This window comes from Macrobrachium nipponense, chromosome 18 (assembly GCF_015104395.2).
Source record: "Macrobrachium nipponense isolate FS-2020 chromosome 18, ASM1510439v2, whole genome shotgun sequence".
Lineage (NCBI taxonomy): Eukaryota > Metazoa > Arthropoda > Malacostraca > Decapoda > Palaemonidae > Macrobrachium > Macrobrachium nipponense.
Window position 1 is genome coordinate 24,683,286 of NC_087211.1, and position 21,382 is coordinate 24,704,667.

Below are 21,382 nucleotides of genomic sequence, written 5' to 3' on the forward strand. Positions count from 1 at the left end.
ATTGATCATTCAGCAGTATTGGAAAAAACAGTGTTCATTTCTGCCTAGGTAACACAGTTTCATTTTGTTGGGTTCCTGTCCATGGAAATGAAAGGGCACATCAGCTAGTTAAGCAAGCAGCAACAAATTAGATTCTACATGAATTTGCTGTTCCCTATTGCAATTTCTCGTCTTCTACTTCAAAATCGGTTCAGAATTTGTGGCAGTGTCATAAATAAATTTAAATTACTACATTGATATAGAAAAGTTAGGCTGCTAATGAAAATTATTGTGAAACTGCAAATCTCTAGTTTGGAAAGATATAAAGGATGGTTAAACCAGACCACCAATTTAAATTTCTTAAATCTCACAGGTCTCACCTTTCAGATTTTTTTTACAAAACAATAAAATTAACTATACCTTAGCCAATATATTACAGTCATGGGGAACCCTTTAACCCTTAAACGCCGAATGGACGTATTAAACGTCGAGTCAAAATCTCCCCCGATTGCCGAATGGACGTACCATACGTCGATTCAAAAAAGTTTTTTTAAAAATTCGCGGAAAAATACTTATAGGCCTACCAGCTGAAAACTTTTGAATCACGCGCCTTGGGGGATGCTGGGAGTTCATGGATCAAGGCGTTGTTTAGTTTACAATCGTTGCGCAGGCGCGCAAGCGCGAATTATTTTCTTATCGCACTAAAAAGTATCAGTGACACATCTCAAAAATTATTTCGTCACTTTGACATAATTTTTGCACCATTTTAAATTATCCATTACATGAAGTATTATGTATGAAAATGTGTGCAATTTCATTTAAAATACAACAACAAAAATACTCATGATTGTAGCTTTTATCAGTTTTGAAATATTTCCATATAAATAACAATAAGTGCCAAAATTTCAACCTTCGGTCAACTTTGACTCTACCGAAATGGTCGAAAAACGCAATTGTAAGCTAAAACGATTATATTGTAGTAATATTCAACTATTTCCCTTAATTTTGCAACAAATTGGAAGTCTCTAGCACAATATTTTGATTTATGGTGAATTTATGAAAAAACTTTTTCCTTACGTCCGCTCGGTAACTCTTCCGAAAAAAATCATGCATGCGATTGTGGTAATGTTTGCACTATTTTAAAATTAGCCGTTACATAAAGTTTTATATATGGAAATGTGTGCAATTTCATGCACAATACAACTAAAAACAACCCATGGTTGTAGCTTTTATCAGTTTTGAAATATTTTCATATAAAAAATGATAAGTGACAAATTTTCAACCTTCGGTCAATTTTGACTCTACCGAAATGGTCAAAAAACGCAATTGTAAGGTAAAACTCTTATATTTTAGTAATATTCAATCATTTAACTTCATTTTGTAACAAATTGGAAGTCTCTAGCACAATATTTCGATTTATGGTGAATTTATGAAAAAAAAAACTTTCCTTCCCTCCGCGCGCGGATTCTCCGCCATAAATCTCCGAATTGCGTACATCGCATTCTCGGAAAATTTGCTCCATTTCATATTAGGCATTTCATAGAGTTTTATATATGAAAATGTGCACAATTTCATGTAGAATAAAAGGAAAAATATTTGAAGGTTGTAGCTTTTCTAATTTCCGAAATAATTGCATATAAAAAAAATTTATAAAAAAATTTCGATATTTGGTCATTTTTAACTCGTCGGAAATGGTCGAAAACTGCAATTGTAAGCTAAAACTCTTACAGTATCGTAATATTCCATCATTTAACTTCATCTTGAAACAAATTCGAAGTCTCTATAACAATATTTAGATTTATGGTGAATTTAAAAAAAATATATTTTTTTACGTCCACGCATTACGAATTCATGCATTATTTAGTGATAATATTTTCTCTGTGTTGCTTTTATCGTTTTACAATGTGTTATATACCAAAAAGATCGCACTTTAGTTTACATTACAACGAAAAAAAAAGTAACTTGTTACCTTTAACCGTTTTGCGCACAGCGCGATTTGAATAAAATTATATATGAAATTTCGTTTTTGCGCTATCATATATCGCATTATTTATATATGCTAATGATAATTTTTATCATTTCTGATGGTTGTATACTAAACTTCAGGCAATGACAAAAAAAGGAGCCAAAAATGAACTCTTAATCTTCAAAACTAAGCGCGCTGTGATTTTTTGAAAAAATTATTTTTTCTGCTTCCGCACTCACTCCAAACCGGCCCCGGCATTCGGGGGAGGTTTTGATTTTTACCGCTTCGGCGTTTAAGGGTTAATAACAATACTTATCATTCAAGATTCATGACTTGGTTCTTAAACTAATGAGTTTACAGGGCATTGTTTCAATAAAGGACATCTGTAAAATTCCAAGTCTGAGCACTGAACAAACACCAGAATATTTGCTTACCAATATGTTATCTGTATAGTCTCAATACCTCTATACCCAGGAAGCGGCTGCGGTAAGATGGTTATCTTCATTTTACCATCAGGTTGAGTGCCTCTTTTCTCTCCATGAATTGTTTTGCAATTAGGGCATTCTAAAAACTGTGGAGTAGTTTTGATCATACTCCTAATACAAGCTGCATGGAATATATGATTACAAAGGCTCAAGCTCACAACACCATTACCATGAAACCCTGCAATGAAATAAATAGAAGTCATTAACTTATGACATAAACTTGGCAAATATCATATGCAAAACATGACATAGTATAATACAAAAGCAATGGAAAGACGATACATACATACATACAATTAAACTATAAACTTTGGGTCCTTTATTTCTACTTAAACTTATCTAAATATACACACAAATTATCACTCTAAATGTATTGACATAAACCCCAAGTATTGTAAAGCAACAGGACTTCAAGAACCCATAGGTACTGAATTTTGGAATGAAGTAAATGAAACTTTCTAGGGGAAACCAATCAGATTTATATCTATAGCCTCTTTTTTTGGACAAGTAGTTCCATTGCTTTACTAATCTGCTTCCGTTACTATTGCCTGGTAAATTGACCAACACCTGGAGTAAAAAAAATAACTCTCATAGACATATTCCAAAAGGTTAGTTTTTATGATAGCAAAAAATCTCTCTCAAAAAGCCACCAAGAGACTTGTTTTTTAATTAAAAATAATATATATATATATATATATATATATATATATATATATATATAGATATAGATAGATAGTATAGATAGATATAGATATAGATATATATATAGATATAGATATATAGATATATATATATATATATATATATATATATATATATATATATATATATATAGATACTATATATATATCTATATATATATCTATATATATACATATATATATATATATATATATATATATATATATATATATATATATATATATATATACTACTATATATATATATCTATATATATCTATATATATATATATATATATATATATATATATATATATATATATATATATATATGTATATGTATATATATATAATATATATATATATATATATATATATATATATATATATAATATATAGACAGACATATATATATATATATATATATAATATATATATCATATATATATATATATATATATATATATATATATATATATATATATATAGAAATATATATATATAGATATATATATCTATTTATATATATATATATATATATATATATATATATAATATATATATATATATATAATATATATATATATATATTATATATATAAATGATAGTCAGAAATCCAAGCGCTTTCGTCTTTATTCAGACATCGTCAAGGAGCTACTAAAGTACAATTGGAGAGGAAGGCCTCAGGTACAAACAAGATCAGGAATACCAGATGGTTAATTATCAAAAGGGTAAAAATTAAAAGGGATAATCCAGGATTATCGGATATCACACGGTCACAAACTTAAACAGATTCTGACCCTAACCGAAATTACAAAGTATCTTTTCAGTCCAAAACATGTAAAAACTAAATATATTAATTTTGTTGCTTATATTTATCTACAACTTTTTTAATTATGAAAGCATCAAGTTTAAATAAACCAAGACTTAAATTTAGAACATTTCTATTATTTGACTTGATAAAACAAGATTCAATGATATTCCTTTTAACTGTGTCATTACATGGGACTAAGGGTCTTGCTTGACTCCAGTTAATAGGATGGTCTAAATCTCTCATATGTACAAATAATGCATTCGATATTTGCCCAGTTCTCACAGAATATTGATGTTGCTTGAGACGCTGTGAAAGAGATTTGCCGGTCTGTCCGAAATAATAGACTTTATCACACTTTTGCAAGGAATTTCATATATGCAGTCTGGAAGATCTTTAGGAGAATTTTTGATTACTAAACTCTTGACTTAATATTACTGAAAACAACATTTACGTTAAAAAGCTTTAAATTCTAGGAATATCTAAAAACCTTTCATCATAAGGTAATTTTAGAATGTTATGCTTACTAAATTCAAGTTTGTCATTAGTTGAATAAAATGTTTTTCTAGCTCTTTTCCATGCCACTTCTACAAAAGTCCTTGGGTATTTAAGTTTCAATGCAATATCATAAATAGTTTTAATTTCAGCGTCAATAAACTGCGGGCTACAGACACGTAAAGCCCTTAGGAACATCCCAGAAAAAAACAGAGAATTTAACATTTTGATGGTGATTGGAGTAGTAATGAACAAAAGAGGCAATATTAGTTGATTTTCAAAAGACTGAAAAGGTGAAATTTCTATCATTTCTATGGACAGTTACATCAAGAAAATTCAAATTACAATTTCTTTCTTCCTCTACAGCAAATTTTATAGAAGGGACTAAATTATTGAGATTATTAAGGAATTCCTGGAGGTTTTCGTGAACTGGCCAAATACAGAAAATATCATCCACGTATCTAAACCAAATAACTTTTTGGGGCAAAATTCTTGGTAAGAGTTTGTCTCAAAAATTCCATGTAAATATTGCTAAGGACAGGAGATAAGGGATTACCCATAGCCATGCCAAACTTTTGTACAAAAAATTCCCCATTGAAACAAAATTTACTATCTTTGATACATAACCTTATGAGACTATTGAGCTTTGCTACACTTAAGGGAATGTCATGACGCTCTAATTCCTCTTCCAAATATTCAAGTAAGTCATCTACAGGCACTTTTGTAAATAAAGAGACAACATCAAAACTAACCATATTAAAATCATAATTCAAATTTAAACTATTCAATTTGTTTATAAAATCAACATTGTTTTTAACATTCGTGTTAGAAATATTTCCTACCAAAGGAGTAAGAATTAGTTCAGTGGGCTCAGTTACGTATAATTTATCTAAATGGCTTGTAAAAATTCTTACTCCTTTGGAAGGAAATATTTCTAACACGAATGTTAAAAACAATGTTGATTTTATAAACAAATTGAATAGTTTAAATTTGAATTATGATTTTAATATGGTTAGTTTTGATGTTGTCTCTTTATTTACAAAAGTGCCTGTAGATGACTTACTTGAATATTTGGAAGAGGAATTAGAGCATCATGACATTCCCTAAGTGTAGCAAATCTCAATAGTCTCATAAGGTTATGTATCAAAGATAGTAAATTTTGTTTCAATGGGGAATTTTTTGTACAAAAGTTTGGCATGGCTATGGGTAATCCCTTATCTCCTGTCCTTAGCAATATTTACATGGAATTTTTTGAGACAAAACTCTTACCAAGAATTTTGCCCCAAAAAGTTATTTGGTTTAGATACGTGGATGATATTTTCTGTATTTGGCCAGTTCACGAAAACCTCCAGGAATTCCTTAATAATCTCAATAATTCAGTCCCTTCTATAAAATTTACTGTAGAGGAAGAAAGAAATTGTAATTTGAATTTTCTTGATGTAACTATCCATAGAAATGATAGAAATTTCACCTTTTCAGTCTTTTGAAAATCAACTAATATTGCCTCTTTTGTTCATTACTACTCCAATCACCATCAAAATGTAAAATTCTCTATTTTTTTCTGGGATGTTACTAAGGGCTTTACGTGTCTGTAGCCCGCAGTTTATTGACGCTGAAATTAAAACTATTTAATTTATGATATTGCATTGAAACTTAAATACCCAAGGGACTTTTGTAGATGTCGGCATGGAAAAGAGCTAGAAAAACATTTTATTCAACTAATGACAAACTTGAATTTAGTAAGCATAACATTCTAAAATTACCTTATGATGAAAGGTGTTTAGATATTCCTAGAATTTTAAAGCTTTTTAACATAAATGTTGTTTTCAGTAATATTAATGTCAAGAGTTTAGTAATCAAAAATTCTCCTAAAGATCTTCCAGGCTGCATATATGAAATTCCTTGCAAAAAGTGTGATAAAGTCTATTACGGACAGACCGGCAAATCTCTTTCACAGCGTCTCAAGCAACATCAATATTCTGTGAGAACTGGGCAAATATCAAATGCATTTGTACATATGAGAGATTTAGACCATCCTATTAACTGGAGTCAAGCAAGAGCCTTAGTCCCATGTAATGACACAGTTAAAAGGAATATCATTGAATCTTGTTTTATCAAGTCAAATAATAGAAATGTTCTAAATTTAAGTCTTGGTTTATTTAAACTTGATGCTTTCATAATTAAAAAAGTTGTAGATAAATATAAGCAACAAAATTAATATATTTAGTTTTTACATGTTTTGGACTGTAAAGATACTTTGTAATTTCGGTTAGGGTCAGAATCTGTTTAAGTTTGTGACCGTGTGATATCCGATAATCCGGATTATCCCTTTTAATTTTTACACCCCTTTTGATAATTAACCATCTGGTATTCCTGATCTTGTTTGTACTGAGGCCTTCCTCTCCAATTGTACTTTAGTAGCTCCTTGACGATGTCTGAATAAAGACGAAAGCGCTTGGATTTCTGACTATCATTTTCCGTGGTATTCGCTTATATATATAGATATATATATATACATATATATATATATATATATATATATATATATATATATATATATATATATATATATATATATATCTATATATATATATATCCATATATTAATATTACTGTATACAGCAATAATATCAATTCATTAAAGAAAATACTAAAGTGAATGATGTAGTTTATAAATTTGAAAAATTATGTAAGAATGAAGGAAATCCCAGTCTTCTCTCTCTAACTCCAGGTACTAAAGCTGTCAAACATATCAAGTTATGGGACCAGGGGGAGGAGCTGTTGAGTTGCTGCTGCCACAAGCATTTATTCTATCTTCTCTCTCTCTCTCTCTCTCTCTCTCTCTCTCTCTCTCTCTCTCTCTCTCTCTCTCTCTCCTAATAATTTCTGAGACTCAAGAAATTTTTAATTTTTATAGTACATGTACTATTTTTTAATACTTTCAAATCATAATAATAATATTAATATAACTGTAATTACAAAATTCATATTACGTGATAGTATTTTAAAGAAATACAATAATCTATCCATTTCACTCTTCTAATTAAGGATAACTCCTCTCTCTCTCTCTCTCTCTCTCTCTCTCTCTCTCTCTCTCTCTCTCTCTTTTGCCACACAAGATATGTATGTCATGGTGGTAACTCCCTCCCTCTGTTTCGCTGGAAGCGTTTAGAGAACAGATAGAAACACATACATACACACACACACTCTCTCTCTCTTTTACTGAGATGAAAGAATTTTTATGGTACTAGTATGCAAAATGTTTATTGATATTTTCTGTTGTTAATAATAGTAAAATGATGATAATGATAATGATAATGATAATAATAATAATAAAACTGTAATTACAAAATTTTGTATGTGGTAGTATTGTAAAGAGATAAAAATGACCTTTCCATTTCACTTACAAGAATAACTCCTCTCTCTTACTGAGATGAGAGAATTTTTATGGTAGATGCATGTGTTTATTAATATAATAATTATAATAATAATAATAATAAAATAATAATAATAATAATAATAATAATAATAATAATAACTAATTTCAAATAAAAATTCTTCCCTTTGTCTTTTTCTGTATCAATTTCCCTACCTTCTCATAACGACAATTGGAGCTGGGAAGCTGTCGAACATGTCAAGTAACGGTGCCATACAACGGTCAACGAATTTAATGGTATTTATGCGATATCTCTCTCTCTCTCTCTCTCTCTCTCTCTCTCTCTCTCTCTCTCTCTCTCTCTCTCTCTCTCTTACTGAGATGAGATCATTTTTATGGTACATGTATGTTTATGGTACATGTATGTAATAAGTTTATTATTAATATTCTCCAAAAATAATACTATATGTATAATAACAATACTATAACTGTCATTACAAAATTGATATGTGAGTTTTTTAAATACAATAACCTTTCTATTCCACTCTTTTAAATACTGTAAGGACAGCTCTCTCTCTCTCCACAAGATATGTATGTCATAGTGGTAACTCTCTCCCTCTCTTTCTCTTGGCTGCAAGTGTTAGAAGTATGTATATATGTATGTATGTATATATATATAATATATATATATATATATATATATATATATATATATATATATATATATATATATATATATATATATATATATACCTTTAAGGGTACTAATGTTTAGGATTACTTTGAAATTATATTAATACAATCTCTAAGATTAATACATTAATATGATAATAATTTAAAGTAAATTTGATGTAGGATGTTACATAAGGTGTACATTTGGTGTTTCTATTTCTTCCTCCTTTTATCTCTCTCTCTCTCTCTCTCTCTCTCTCTCAGCAAAAGAATTGATATACAGACAAACATAACTGTTCAGTCCTCTCTTTCTCTCTTCTCTGGAAAAGATATATGCATTTATGTAAGGAGCTATTCTCTCTCTCTCTCTCTCTCTCTCTCGTTCTCTCTCCTCTCTTTTCTCTCTCTCTCTCTCTCTGTTATTGGCTGTTTATATATTTCTAATGGTAAAATGTTTAAGATGACTTTGAAATGATATAAATAATACGAATTCAATGGTATATTTGATGTAGGATGATACTTTAAGTATACAATTGGTATTTGAACTTTCAAGATAGGCAGGTGTAGGCATTTTTAGAAGGGAGGTCTAACTATTTGCAGGTTGAAACTATTTGCGGGGGTGCCTGGTACACATCCCCTGTGAATACGGGGGAAACACTGAATGGATATTGAAGGGCCTTCATCTACTTCAACAAAAGTAGTTTTACGAAGGCATGACATTAAGACTTATACAGGCAGTCCCCGGGTTACGACGGAAGTTCCGTTCTTGAGATGTGTCGTAAGCCAAAAATCGTCGTAAGCTAGAACATTGTCAAAAATCCTAAGAAAACCTTACTTTTAATTCAATCAAAACTATGTAAACTGCATTCTTATTGCATTTTTCATCCAAAAAAACTCAAATATTGATTATTTTGCATTTTTGGTGTCATACTTCTTCTGCCAGATCAGTGTTGTAGGTGGCGTAACCCTGGAAATAATTTCTGATGAATATAGTTGAAAAGCGCCTTAACCTCGGAACGTCATAAGCCAAACCCGTCGTAACCTGTGGACTGCCTGTACAGAAGAAAGAAGTGGGGATTCAAGGGAAGAAATGAAATGGGCACGGTAGAACAAAGGTTTTGTGAAGGCAGTTGTTGTGAAGAGGAAAAACTTGGGTCAACCACAACAAACAACAACCCTTACCCCCCTCCAGCCTATGAGTGTGTATATCCCAGTAAAACAATCACCCCAGGCCGAGATCTCGCTTGCCTCTACATCCCAGCCTTCAACCTTTTACTCTCTCTCTCTCTCTCTCTCTCTCTCTCTCTCTCTCTTTCTGGCCTAAGTGTTTGTTGTTTGGGCATGTACGAACTGTTGTGGTCACTTGGCACTTTTCCTTTCCTTGAATAGGAAGCCTTCCTCATTTACTCACGTTTTGTTTTTCTGTTTTTATTTTAAAGTTTTAAATGATTTAATTCTAGCTGATTTTCTGGTAACAATTTGTGCTTTTATATTGTAATTTATTCTGGACAATGCTCCCACCCACCCACCCACCCTCAGCACATCAGAGATATTAACAAGAACATAAAAGTAGCGTTTAGTGACCCGAATTGTTATATGACTTAGAAAAGCACTGCATTTTCAAATGACCTAGTAGCTAATAACTTTTGCTCTTTGTTGTGTAATCTAAGTATGACTGTCATACTTGTCTATTCAAACAAATACTTCCTTTTAGAATGAAATCTATAGCAATACCTGACACTTGATCTTCTTCATCAGAAAACCCTGAACTCTCCTGGAAATTGCACATGCATATTGAGCACGTCTCATCAGGTGGCTGCAAAATACTTCGGGTATACTTCCGCATCAGCTGTAAAACAAAGAAGACAAGCTGTAAATTTTACAATTCACTTTCATCTTGTACATTACCCTTCATCTGAAGTACTCTGGAAAATATTTATTGTAACTTCTAAAAATACATCCTTTGAAAACTGAAACACTACTATTCAATTTAGTGTGCAGATTTCATTAAAATAGAAAATGTAAATAAAATCCTACATCTATATAACACAGCATACAAAAATAATAACTGTATGAAGGAACAATTCCAATTTAGAAATTCAAATGCTTTTAAAATTTAGCAGAATATTTGATGTCAACACAATGTTTTTTGCTATAGTTGCTATAGGAGAGAGGTTAATATTACTGTTTTTTAAATATAAAATATATACGCACTGTATATTTCCCTGTATAAACTGACTTAAATAAGATGAAGTACAAAATTATGGCATGTTTTCATGAATTTATCTTATATCAATTAAGGACTTGGAGAAAGAGGTGACGAACCAGCTTCGTCACCTCTTTCTCCAAGTCCTTACAGGCGGCGCACTCTACCAGAATTCACCTGAAATTCCTGAAAAAATGCCTGGCAGAACAAGTGTTACCCAAATCATTGCTACCATACCGCAAAAACCCGACGTAACTTCAACTACTCGATTCCCGCTGATTAGAAACACACATTAAGGCAAGAAATATATGGAAAACTTCATAGAACTACAGACACTTTGATTAGAAAACTGGACAGAAAATTAAACTACCTTATCAACGACAGTGATTGGACCAATAATGCTAGAAGTGATTGTGTGGTGAATTTATCGGGCAAACAAATAAGTGATAATGCAGTGCGTGCATTAGGCTTTGGGTTGTCTTTCTTCATTTGTAACAAACCATCTGCTTTATCAATAGCGACATCTCTATATAAGTTTGAAAAATACTGTGACCTACCACAAAATCATTTAGACATTATCAAAGGCATGACATATGGTGCTACGCATGCCTATCATGAAAATAACTTTCCCGCTCGCTACAGAAAAAGTTTAAAAGAATTGAAGAATGATAATAGCTTACACATTACCAAGGCTGATAAATCCAATAGTATAGTGGTTCTTGACAAAACTGACTACATATCACGCATGCATACTTTACTAGAGGATGAAATAACTTACAAAAAACTCGCAAAAAATCCGTTGGACCAAGTAATAAAAACCTTTAATATCAATATCAAACAAATTCTTAAAGATAAAAATGAACTTTTGTGTAAGTTAACTGTAAAGTGTCCCTCATTACCTTATTTATATGGCCTAGTCAAAACTCATAAGGAAAACAAACCTATGCGCCCAATTATTAGTACTGTAGGATCAATTGCTTATAAACTATCTAAATATCTTTACTAAAAACTGTTATCCCCGCTACTAGGAACTGTATCTAATTCACACATCCGGAATTCTCTTGATCTTGTGGAAAAATTAAATAACATTGTACTAAACCCTAGCGATATCTTTGTCAGTTTTTATGTATGTTCTTTGTTTACAAAAGTCCCTATTGACTCTGTGCTAGAATATTTAAGTAATGAACTTGTACTGCATGAATTGCCTATGTCTATTAGTCACATAATTTCCTTAATTAAGTTATGTATTTGTGATTGCAGATTTATTTTTAATGGAGAATATTACCACCAAATATATATGGAATTTTTTGAGAGACAACACCTCCCGAATATCACAATTATCCACTTACAATGGTACCGATATGTCGATGATATCTTAGTAGTCTTACCTGGTGGTATCGATGTAAATGATTTACTGTCTAAATTGAATAATTTAGTGCCATCCATAAAATTCACTGTTGAAATTGAAAATAACAATGTCATCCCTTTCCTAGATGTATTAATACATAGAGAAACTTTCCAATGCAAATTCAGTATTTATAGAAAACCCACAAATAATTTAACATATGTACATTTTTATTCTGGCCACCATCTTAATATTAAAATTTCAATTTTTTCTTCTATGTTCCTACGCGCTTTGCGTATCGAGTCCACAATATCTGGACCAAGAAATAGAATACATAAAAAAGATAGGAAACGATCTCTGCTACCCACCTCATTTAATTGATTTATGTTATCAAAAAGCTCACAAAAAGTTTTATAGTGTTGCTATTAATGAAAAAGAAATGCCTAAAAATGTACTTAGCTTACCTTATTTTCTTGGATATGAAACCATAAAATCAATATTAAAATCGTTTAATGTTAATGTAGTGTTCTCTTATAACAATACCATTAAAGGTATGCTAATTAAGAATAGTCCCGTAACAAATAACATCATCATTTACAAAATTCCTTGTAAGGATTGCCCATAGTTTTACGTTGGTCAGTCAAGTAAAAATTTATGTGTACGTATTAAGCAGCATATGTATTCAGTTAGAACAGCCCAGACTTCAAATGCACTGTTTATCCATCTGAGTGAAAAATCTCATTGTATTAATTGGGGTGATACCTTGGTAATTGCTAGATCTAATGATTAAGTTTCAAGAAATTTACTGGAATCGGCAATTATACAAATCACTAATAAAAACAACATAAATCTTAGTCTGGGAATGTACCATTTGGACCCATATATTTGTAAGATGTTTATGAAGGACCTCAAAATAAATGAACAACTAATAAATTAGTCCCACATGTATATAGTTATATCTCTCTCTCTCTCTCTCTCTCTCTCTCTCTGGTTCAATATATATTTATATTTTCTTTCGTCTTTTCATTAATAATAATTTTTTGGGAAAATTTGTGTAAAATACATGATATTAAATTGTGTATGCTTCCGTGTTTTTTCAAAATGTACTGTTTTCTGGAAGAATAACTTGTTTACTGCGTGTATCCTTCAAGGTGTGGCTACACTCAGGCAGCTCCTCCTTTCTGTAGAGTGAAAATCGCCCTTATTATTAATCTTGTGCCAGTTTGGATATTAAGCCTTCTTTTGAGTATGTTGTCCTCTGTAAAATCAGTTTGCCTTCAGTAAAGGGTCTTAACAGGACCGAAAGTACTCGGCTATCTCGCTTTTTCCTTTTTTCCTTTGTGGCAAAAAAACCTTTATTTATACATAGCATCACGTTTTATATACTTCGTGATCAAGTTATTCATATATATATATATATATATATATATATATATATATATATATATATATATATAATATATATATATATATATATATATATATATATATATATATATATATATATATAATATATATATATATATATACACATATATATACATATGTTTATATAGGTATATATGTATATATATGTATGATATATATATATATATATATGATATAATATATATATATATATATATATATATATATATATAAGATATATATATATATATATTTATATATTATATATATATATATATATATATATATATATATATATATATATATATACCGTATATACTCGAGTAACGTGCGATCTCGCATATCATGCGACCCCCAAATTTTCACCAATAAAAAGTGGTTTTGTCATGTATATCATGTATCATGCGAGTTCCTTTTCCGAGAGCGTCAGTTCATAAGGTTGGTGGTTTGGCATGCTAATGGCCGAGTCATTCAGATGTGTGCTGCTGCTAGTCAAGTTACGGTAATTTTCTTACTAATCTCGAGAATTTAATAGAAATTCTCAAGATTAAAAAAGAATCCCAAGATAATAATACTGTAATGGTAAAAATAACACGCCTTTGAGTCGTAAATCATCTCATCTCTCAATCTCTCTCTCTCTCTCTCTCTCGCTCTCTCTCTCTCCTCTCTCTCTCTCTCTCTCTCTCTCTCTCTCTCTCAGGAATAAATACTGTAATTTGAGTCTTTCACCAACGGGTATCAGTAAATGTGTAGACATTGTGTGCGTGTTTAAAAAAATGTGCAGTACACACATTCCGATGTTTCGGTTTTTGGAATTTTTCAGATTTCGGAAATGTGAGGTCAGATGCATAATCAAACAAACATCACTACTGCAGCAAAAACATTTTTTCCCTTTATGTTTTTCATTATTGTTATTTATTAATTACAGTTTATTTAAATAAATATTAATATAATACTGTTAAATGAATGTGAAATAACTAAGATCGCCTATAACAAAATAGTGGGACGATTAATATCATATGTTCACTAATAGCTATTATTTTCAAAACAAACATTCTGTAAAACGCAAAAAATATATGTACATGACAATCAAAATATAATAATGTTTTGCAGTTCAACTTTTGAATTTTAACAATAAGTATGACTATATAATATATTTCACCATATCGATCTTGAAGTTGAAGAGTCGTAAAATTTTGAGGATGGTCCGGGAAAAGCATTTGTACTGCATGATTACGTATCGCTACAACACCATGTGGTATTTTCATACCACAATATTGATGATAATTTTATCATTCGCTTATGATAAAATTATCATAAGTAACATTATAATTGTTGCTTAAACATTACAGCCACAAACAACTGAACGAAATCAACTGCTTTGCTACAAACAACCAAACCGAATCAGATAACGTTTTGCTTGCAAATATTTCAGCCATTGTACGATAGTAAGTAGTACAAATGATGCTATAGTAGGAGTGATATATTTTTACATACGTAATACCTTTATTTGGTATGGAGAAAACATAGGCAAGAAATACCACATTTTAATTTTATCTTCACCCCGATAAAAGAAATAGGTAAGGCTTGTGCAGGCAGCCTGCGGTTAACGGCGCAATCACTTAGCATCAAATCAGTTTTATGGCTGCTGTCAAAAATATTAATTAAAAATAAGGTATTTCAAGGTATTTTTATGGCAAAATATTCGGTTGACAGCGCCATTATGTCTAACAAGTACATACACTTGTAGAAATACCATTCAGACCATAAAGGTCATGCAAATTATATAAAAAAATTTCTATTGAGAGTTATTACACAGATATTAGGGTAAATTATATGGCCCCTGACACTGCTCTATGCCGCCACATGCTGCTCTTCCAAAAATAAAGAATTAAAAAAGTGCAAATTTAGCAATCGATGTGTTGATTTATAAATGTTCATGCTTTTATGTTTAAAATGTGTATGAAAATGTATTATGCATAGGGTATTTTTATTTCTGTACATAAATATGATTCAAAGGGAGCTTTTGAAACTGCCCGCCACATTATCAAAGAGGGTGATTTTTCATGTTCGTTCTTGTTCGCCGTTCTTCCAAAATTATAGTTAAAAAAGTGGAAATTTAGCGATAAATGTGTCAATTTTATAAATGTTCATGCTTTTATGTTTAAAATGTGTATGAAAATACATTACGCATAAGGTATTTTTATTTTTGTACATAAATATGATACAAATTAACGCAGCTTTTTGTAACTGCCCTCCGCCTCCGCATTATCAGGGGATGTTTTTCATGTTTGTTCTTGTCCACCACTCTTCCGAAAAATTCATTTACAAAGACTTCACATGGTCATATTTTATTAATTTGGGAGCTAATTATAACTCATTTTGTTAATGAAACTTCAGCTTTTTTGTTACAAGTTTTCATGCTTTTATGTTTAAAATGTGTATGAAAAATGTATTACAGGTTTTTTTTTTTTGTACATAAATATGATACAGTGGCAGTACGCACGTCCATTTGAAGTCTTTATAACAGCCCTTCACATGATGAAGACAATAGGTCGTGCCCGCATTATAAAATTTCAATTTATATCATTGAATCACGTTTTTATAACATTATATTTAAAATTGTTGCATAAATTGATTTTAAAAGACAAAACTCACATAAATTCGATTTTGTAACTGTAATTTGTTTGTTTTTTTCCATGGGATAGGAGTACAAAATACGTATAACTGTGCAACTCGGTCGATTTTTTGCTTTGTTACATGGGCAAAAAACAAGTATGACCGTACCAGCTCGAGATGAAGCTTATACTACGTAGATGACATAGTGACAAAAATTAAGATAAGCACAGAAAAAAAAGTAAGTATGCATCTTTTCCATAAATCTTTTAAAAAGTTATACATTACTTCACTGTATCCAATAATATTGTATATATTCTCATATTATTGTATTATAAAATACTATAGTAGATTTAATCCATTATTCTGCGGAGCGGTCAATGTTTTGGTTTGGAAATCAGCTGATGGTGAATATGAGTTTGTTTCGCCATATTTAATGCAATTCTGAGCGAAATGTCTTGCTTCTAGTTAGTATTAATGAATATCTAGATACTTGACTTACATGAGACAAGGTGATTTTTTCCTTATACAACATGTTTTTAGGTGGGAATATGATATGAATATGTCTCGTTGTGATTGTGAACTAAATTTCTTTTTGTTAACAGATTACGTTGGTGGCATGTTTATTGAGTATATAAAACAATTACGTGATTCAGTTCGCAATTTTCCTTCATATTATCATGGTACGAACTTTATGATGTTTACCTTTTATTGGCGTGAAACCAACAGCAAAATGTGTTCTTTCAAGCACAGTAGTTTGGACTAAAATGACTTTATCTCAATTTTGTCTACGGTTGTGTTTGATGGCATACGTTTACTGGAGTTTTAGCTTTGTTGTCTGATGCACAATACTGGTCACTAGCAGCTTTAAGGGGGCCGGCCGGAACCTCTATATATGGAGGTATAGGGCGAAAAATGCAAAGTCATGAAAAAATTCATGGAGCTTCATATGGCAATTGAGAATACGTATACGAAATATTTCGTCAAAATTCCTCTTACTTTCGTAGTTACAGGGTAATTAGTTAACGTAACTCAATAAGCCTAAAACATTGATCCGTACAAGAAAATGCAATATTTCTTCTATTATCGTAAATTTTGATAATTATTGTCAAAGAAATTGGGAGAAATGGCATCTGTAGACATTCCCCGAGTCGAGAAGGAGACTTCAGGCTCAAGCTACCAGTACCAACTCGACTCCAGTCCTTAGTGCGATCACAGACATCAAGTAGTCTACACGTTCCATTTCACGTCTGACATTCGCCTGCTTTCACGTAGGTTTATGTATGTTTCGGCAAGAATTTCATCATGCCAATGAGGAAAAGACAAGGGAAACATCTCGCTAATATACAGACGAAGAAAAATCGCTCAAGTATTATTACAGAATATCATAATATATGCGTAGTTAGTGAAGAGAGAGGGGAGGGTTGCTTAGTAACGCCCCCGTCTTGCTTGACAGCACACGTCACACTGTGCCTAAGGCTACGATCTTTGAGCAAAGAGATCTTCATTTATGATAAATAACAAAGTTTTGGTTTTTTAATACCCAAAATGGAATATGAAATTCATAATAATCATGATTTATTAAATTGTCTTTGTAAAAAAAATGTACGCCTTCGAGTTTCACCTCTTGACATTCTCTTGCAATTACGTTTGTTTATCTTTGTTTCGGGCAAGAATTTCATCATGCCAAAGAGGAAAATACAAGGAAAACATCTCGCTAACACACAGAAGAAGAAAATTCGCTGTAATAAGCAGAGTTAGTGAAGGGGAGAGAGAGAATTGCGTAGGAAGGAGTGCCCCATCTTGCCTCAATCAGTGCCCCAGGCTGCGATATATGAGCAAAGGGATCATCATTTATGATTAAATTATGATAAATAAAATAGTTTTGGTTTATTAATACACAAAAAAGAAATATACATTCATAATAATCATTATTTATTAATATTGTCTTTATAGAAATACGAAGGAAAACTTTGAATGCCCGTATCTCAAAACTATACTTATTGACCTTCAAAATCTATCTTCTCACTTAGTTTTAAAGCTATAACATTGGAATTTGGTATATAACTCAGAAAGACATTATAGAACAATCAAATAGAGCCCTTTTTTCCAATTTTTGTTTCATATTTTTTTTATAAATTTTTTTCTCCTGATTTATAGGGTTTATTTTTTTACCATATTGAAAAATTCATATCTAGCAAAAATATGACTTTTAGAAAAAAAACTCTCCATTCGATTGGAGGTCTACATCAGGTCTATATATGGTAGTAATCCCAGGTCTTAATATTAAATATCAAGGGAGGAGATATAATTTGAAAAAGGGTTATTTTCGGGATAAATCGCCCTGGCGTCACAAAACCGAAGGTCAGAGGCGAAAATCATATGCGGTTTGGAGATGTCCCAAGTCACCTTATTAAGTGGTATGAAGATCAAAGTCCTGTCCTTAAAAAAGGGCATTAGCTGGCCGGCCCCCTTAACAGTTTCTCAGCTTCAGCTACAACTAGGTTTTAATTTAACAAAGGGACTCGGATGAAGCTGACGCCATCTCATATTAAACTACATACCAAAAGCATCCAAGTATGTCTGAGTCACATTCATATAACCAGTTCTTTTCCTCTAAGTCAAACAAACTCTCCCACGTTTTCAAATTCAATTTCTAACTTCTCTAACGTACCTCCTTTCATTCTACCTACCCCTTAAACGCCTATTGGACGTATTAAATGTCGACGAAAATTGTCTGTTGGGTGCTTAATTGACATATGATACGTCGACGCAAAAAAGTTTTTTTAAAAATTCGCGGAAAAATAGTTATAGGCCTCCTTGGCAAAAACTTTTGAATTAAACACCTTAAAGGATGCTGGGAGCTCACGGGATCAAGCTGTTATTTTCTTTACAAGCATTACACAGGTGCGCATGAGTGAATTTCTTTCTTCTCGCATAAAAAGCATCAGCGACACATCACAGAAATTATTTAGTCACTGACGTAATTTTTGTACCATTTTATATTAGCCATTACATAGAGTTTTATATATGAAAATGTGCACAATTTCATGTAGAATACATAAAAAAACAACCCATGGTTGTAGCTTTTATCAGTTCTAAATACTTTCATATAAATAACGATAAGTGGCAAAGTATCAACCTTCGGTCAACTTTGACTCGACCAAAATGGTCGAAAAACGCAATTGTAAGCTAAAACTCTTATATTCTAGTAACATTCAATCATTAACTTCATTTTGCAACAAACTGGAAGTCTCTAGCACAATATTTTGATTTATGGTGAATATTTTTGAAAAAAAAACTTTCCTCACGTCCGCGCGGTAACTCTTCCAAAAAAAATCAGAAATTTTTTGTCAGATTGTCATAATATCTGCACCGTTTTATATTAGCTGTTACATAAAGTTTTATATATAAAAATTTGTGCAATTTCATGTAGAATACAACAAAAAAACAACCCATGGTTGTAGCTTTTATCAGTTTTGAAATATTTTCATATAAATCACTATTACAACAACAAAAACACCCATGGTTGTAGTTTTATCAGTTTTGAAATATTTTCATATAAATAACGATAAGTGCCAAAATTTCAACCTTCGGTCAAATTTGACTCTACCAAAATGGTTGAAAAACACAATTGTAAGCTAAAACTCTTACATTCTAGTAATATTCAATCATTTACCTTTATTTTGCAACAAATTAGAAGTCTCTACCACAATATTTTGATTTATGGTGAATTTGTAAAAAAAAAAAAACTTTTTCCTTAAGTCTGCGCAGTAACTCATCTGAAAAAATCAGAAATTTTTTCGTCCGATTGTCGTAATGTTTGCACCGTTTTATATTAGCCGTTACAGAAAGTTTTACATATGAAAATGAGCTCAATTTTATGTAGAATACAACAATAAACAACCCGTGGTTGTAGCTTTTATCAGTTTTGAAATATTTTCATATTAATAACGATAAGTACCAAAATTTCAACCTTTGGTCAACTTTTGACTCGACCGAAATGGTCGAAAAACACAATTGTTAGCTAAAACTCTTACATTTTAGTAATATTCAATAATTTACCTTCATTTTGCAACAAATTGTTACGTCCGGGCGGTAACTGCCGAAAAAATCAGAAATTCTTTCGTCCGATTGTTGTAATGTTTGCACCGTTTTATATTAGCCATTACATAGAGTTTTATATAGGAAGATGTGCACAATTTCATGTAGAATACAACAAAAAACAACCCATGGTTGTAGCTTTTATTAGTTTTGAAATATTTTCATAAAAATAACGATAAACGCCAAAATATCAACCTTCGGTCAACTTTGACTCGACCGAAATGGTCGAAAAACACAATTGTAAGCTAAAACTCTTACATTCTAGTAATATTCAATCATTTATCTTCATTTTGCAAAAAATTGGAAGTCTCTAGCACAATATTTCGATTTATGGTAAAATTTTTGAAAAAAAAAAACCTTTTTTCTTATCTCCGTGCGGTAACTCTGCCAAATAAAAAAAAATTCTTTCGTCCAATTGTCGTAATGTTTGCACAGTTTTATATTAGCCGTTACATAAAGTTTTATGTATGAAAATGTGCACAATTTCATGCAGAATACAACATTAAACAACTCATGGTTGTAGCTCTTATTAGTTTTGAAATATTTTCATATAAATCACAATTAGCGCCAAAAATTTCAACCTTCGGTCAACTTTGACCCAACCAAAATGATCTAAAAACGCAATTGTAAGCTAAAACTCTTACATTCGAGTAATATTCCATCATTTACCATCATTTGGCAACAAATTGGAAGTCTCTAGCACAATATTTTGATATATGTTGAATTTTTGAAAAAAAAAAACTTTTTCTTTACGTCCGCGCGGTAACTCTGCCGAAAAAATCAGAAATTCTTTCGTCTGATTGTCGTATGTTTGCACCGTTTTATATTAGCCGTTACATTAACTTTTATATATGAAAATGTGCGCAATATCATGGACAATACAACAAAAAATAACTCATGGTTGTAGATTTTATGTTTTAAAATATTTTCATATAAATCACGATAAATAGAAAAAATTTGACCTTCGGTCAACTTTACCTCGACCGAAATGGTCGAAAACTGCAATTGTAAGCTACAACACTTACAGTCTAGTAAAATTCAATCAATTACCTTCATTTTGCAATAAAGGGAAGTCTCTAGCATATTTCGATTCATGGTGAATTTTTGAAAACTAACTTTTTTTTATCCGCGCATTACGAATTCATGCAACATATTGAGATAATATTTTATCTGTGTTGCTTTGATCGTTTTACAATTTGTTATATACCAAAATCATTGCAATTTAGTGTAAAATACAA

At 31.0% G+C, this 21,382-nt stretch overlaps 1 protein-coding gene across 1 annotated transcript in view; it reads right to left on the reverse strand.

Annotated features, from left to right (window-relative positions):
- LOC135196929 (protein deltex-like) overlaps nucleotides 1–21,382 on the reverse strand; it is a 333,013-nt gene that overhangs the window by 67,810 nt on the left and 243,821 nt on the right. The window contains exons 12-13 of the mRNA XM_064223767.1: nucleotides 10,201–10,315; nucleotides 2,380–2,608 (exon numbers count right to left, since the gene is read on the reverse strand). Coding sequence (XP_064079837.1) covers nucleotides 2,380–2,608; nucleotides 10,201–10,315 — 344 coding nt within the window. The remainder of the gene's footprint in view (nucleotides 1–2,379; nucleotides 2,609–10,200; nucleotides 10,316–21,382) is intronic.